The sequence below is a fragment of the Populus trichocarpa genome, chromosome 1 (genome assembly GCF_000002775.5).
Source record: "Populus trichocarpa isolate Nisqually-1 chromosome 1, P.trichocarpa_v4.1, whole genome shotgun sequence".
NCBI lineage: Eukaryota > Viridiplantae > Streptophyta > Magnoliopsida > Malpighiales > Salicaceae > Populus > Populus trichocarpa.
In genome coordinates this window covers 34,306,057-34,309,525 of record NC_037285.2, presented here as the reverse complement: position 1 = coordinate 34,309,525, position 3,469 = coordinate 34,306,057, and the positions used below count along the sequence as shown (strand labels likewise).

At 38.5% G+C, this 3,469-nt stretch overlaps 1 protein-coding gene across 3 annotated transcripts; it reads right to left on the bottom strand.

The window, feature by feature from the left end:
* Nucleotides 1–588: 588 nt before the first annotated feature.
* Nucleotides 589–3,004, bottom strand: LOC7456212 (cytochrome P450 CYP82J17). 3 transcript variants are annotated; one of them, XM_024593986.2, is made up of 3 exons: nucleotides 1,881–3,004; nucleotides 884–1,516; nucleotides 589–796 (listed from the first exon to the last, which is right to left on the bottom strand). In XM_024593986.2, the coding sequence occupies exons 1-2, from the start codon at nucleotides 2,832–2,834 to the stop codon at nucleotides 887–889; spliced, it is 1,584 nt and encodes a 527-aa protein (XP_024449754.1). In that variant the 5' UTR covers nucleotides 2,835–3,004; the 3' UTR covers nucleotides 589–796; nucleotides 884–886. The 3 variants fall into 3 exon arrangements, with proteins under 3 accessions (XP_024449754.1, XP_024449756.1, XP_002300088.2); XM_024593988.2 differs by having other exon boundaries at nucleotides 589–756; XM_002300052.4 differs by having other exon boundaries at nucleotides 589–1,516; nucleotides 1,881–3,001.
* Between the last annotated feature and the right edge of the window lie 465 nt (nucleotides 3,005–3,469).

Here is a 3,469-nt window from a genome sequence, read left to right as displayed (position 1 = left end):
TAATATTTTTTTTATTTAAAAAAAATTATTTTTAATATCATCACATCAAAACCATCCGAAAACATAAAAACAAATAACTTTTAGCAAAAAAAATTAAAATTTAAAAGAACATGATTTCAACCGCATTATCAAACAAAGCCTTAATATATAAAAAAAAGCAACTCTCACGATAGAGAGATTCAGACCAAAAACCTTATTGGCATATAGAACATTTCTGGGTTCAAGGATCTCGTTTGCTGCCAAGATTAATAAAAGCTGGCTGGTGTTCTTCTCGTGGATAAAAAAGGTTTACGGTCATCATGAATACCAAATTCATGCACTTTTTTTTTTGTTCAAGTCCTGTTTTTTTTATTTATGTTGGTCCTTTATGCTCCCTTATGTTTAATGTATTAAATCTGTAATTTTCCTGGACCATTTTCTCTTTGGTCTATGTAACTCTTTAATCCAAGTTAATAAAATTGAGATCACATTCAAATAAATAAATTAAAAAAAAACATTCATGGACATTGCCCCATCAAGAAACATGCAACAGAACATAGGCATCTTGCCCCTCGGGTGGGTCGTCCTAGCCTGTATTTGTATTTCAGATGCTTGAATACGGTCGTCTTTCTTTTCATTGGGAATATTGTTCCATCATAATAACTTTTTTCCATATAAAAACTATTGTAACACAGGATGGAATTCGTTTCAGACAGCACTCTCCACCTCAAATTAGCTGCAGACGAGACAGATTGTGTTGCCTCAGCTTTGCGTTAGCTGGATCATGAAGAGCGTGTTCGAGAATTCAAAATAGCTTCTAATCATACAAATACACAAACTTCAATCCAAATAATAAACATATAAATACGCAAACAAGTAGCACGCATTGTTGTCTTAACTTTACCATTTAGCACTCATAGTAGAGTTCAGGAGAGAGGCGTGGGGTGATCTGAATTTCCAAAGGAGTCGCCTTAGGCAAGGTTATAGCTACGCCCTCAGTCATGTCCACTGATTCACCCGTTGGTGTTTTCATGTCAAAACCCTGAAGCAATCTGGCAAACGTCAAATGGAGCACTTGCAATGCAAATGTGATACCAGGACAAGATCGTCTCCCCGAGCCAAATGGAATCAACTCAAAATGGTGACCTAAAACATCTACATTTGCGTGATCAGTGAGAAATCTTTCTGGCATATATTCATCAGGATTAGACCACAAATTTGGGTCCCGATGCAGCTTCCATAAATTTGCAAACAAACGAGTGCCCTTTGGTATGTGATATCCGGCAACACAAAAATCTTTTGTTGCCTCATGTGGGACTGACAAAGGACCTGGTGGGTACAAGCGCAATGTCTCTTTGATAATGGCCTGGATGTACACTAAGTTCCCAATATCAGAGTCCTCTGCCCATCTTTCCCTGCCAACTTTGAGGTCTAGCTCTTCTTGGGCAAGCTGCAATGACCGTCTATTGTTCAACAAATTGGATAAGATCCATGTCAGGGTGATAGATGTGGTATCGGCACCTGCTATGATAAGAGTCTACACCATAGAATTAAAGCATCGTGAGAATCAGGCCTTTTCTGACAAATAGAAGAGTTGCAATTCGCAGCTAGATTTAACCTGCTCATGTAGAAATAACACTATCCTGGTCCTGGACACACGCAATGGAATTTACCAATATCAGAACCAAGTAAAATTTACTTCATCACAATTGAAGGATAATTTTAGCGGGACAAGAATTGTTTCTCTAAACCCAAACTCAGTTCAATGGTTTCGCACGAAGCAACTACATGTACTTATGGGCCTGTAATTCGAAGAAATCATGCTATATGAGTTTGCTAGCAAAAAAAAAGAAGCAACTTGTAGCTATAAGCTAAATGCCAGCATATATTAGAGACCATACCATTGCTGTTGCCTTGATAATTGTTTCGCGAGAATAGCCAAACATGGAATCATCCAGTAGGGATAGCATCACATCTATGAAGTCGTCGTCCTCCATTTTGTTAGTGTTCTCAGTACTCTCGAGCCTCTTCAATTTATGTTCTTGAATCCAACTTTCCATAAGGGAATCCAGTTCCCTCGAAAGACGCTTCATAGTTTTCACGGATCCAAGAAAGTTATTCATCCATCCAAGAAATGGAATTACATCCGAAGGGACAAAGACACCGGAAATATACATGAACTCCTTCATGAGTTTTCCAATACGTTTTCCTTCATCTTCTTTTTCAGCTTCCGTACTACTGAAGTATCTCTTTCCTGCAATCATTCTTGTGATCATATTTATTGTCATTCGCTCAAAACATTCACTAATGTCTATCTTGGTCGAGCCTTGCTTATTGCTCTTACTGAGCAAGTACAAGTCATTGATCAAGGTATTCACCTCCGAGACCTGAACATGCCTCAAAGACTTGAGCCTATGGCTGGAAAGGAGTTGAATCGTAACTATCTTACGCATTTCACGCCAAAAAGGACCCGAATTATTGAAACCAAATGCTGCATAATTGTAGCTTAGGTGCTCCCCGTGACTTGATCTTGGCCTGGATGATAAAATCCTATCATGTGTTGTGAAGCACTCCTTAATTGCCTCAAGATTGCTAACCACAACTGTAGGGTGCTTTCCCAGCCGAATTGTGAAGATGGGACCATATTTATCTGCCATGGCAGCCAATGTTCGAGCAAGCGTCTTTTGTGCCCCTAATAGATGGAGATGGCCTATAAGTGGCAACGCACCAGATGGTTCCGGTGGCTGCAAACCCTTTTCAGTTTTGCGCCTACTCTCTCTCACTCTGCGTAAAGTGTACCACAGAACTAATGCTAAAACTGTTGAAACCGCTAATAGATGAAAAGAGAAGTCCATGAAAACCAGCAGAGTGTTGGAGTTCAAGGGTTATAATTTGTCTGGTTAAATCACCATTTCATCTCCCCTTCAAATTAGAAATAAAAGAAGGAAAAAGACTAGTAAGACTGATTGATAGCCAGCCACTTCGACGAAAAAACAAAGTAAACCTTGCAAGTTCAGTTTGATTGGACGTTATCAAGACTTTTGAGTCCTCCTGTGGAATTCAGTGGTCCATTAGTCGATTTAAGTTGCTGTCATTGTCATGACTTTACCTTCTTCTTGGTTGATGTTTTTGCACTCACCTTCTACTTTTCCATGGGGCTATTATTTTTCTCTGGTTAAAAATTTTGATGCACAACAATTCACCATCGTCTCATGTTTGCTGGCTTACTTCTTGGGTCATGTCTGCGTTTTCTAGTTCTTAGTTTGAACCACAGCATAAATTGCAGTTTATGTAACTTTTAAGCTTGAAGGAGCTGGAAGAGCACCATCCATTCATTCAAGAACTTTGTTTTTGGTTGTAGAGAATTTAGTGGAGGATAAATGTTGCTGATGCCTTTGACATTAAAATAAAATATCTCAATCACTTTCAAGAATAAACAAAATAAAACCCACCTAGATGATAGTTATTATCAGTTAATTGATCTGCAATT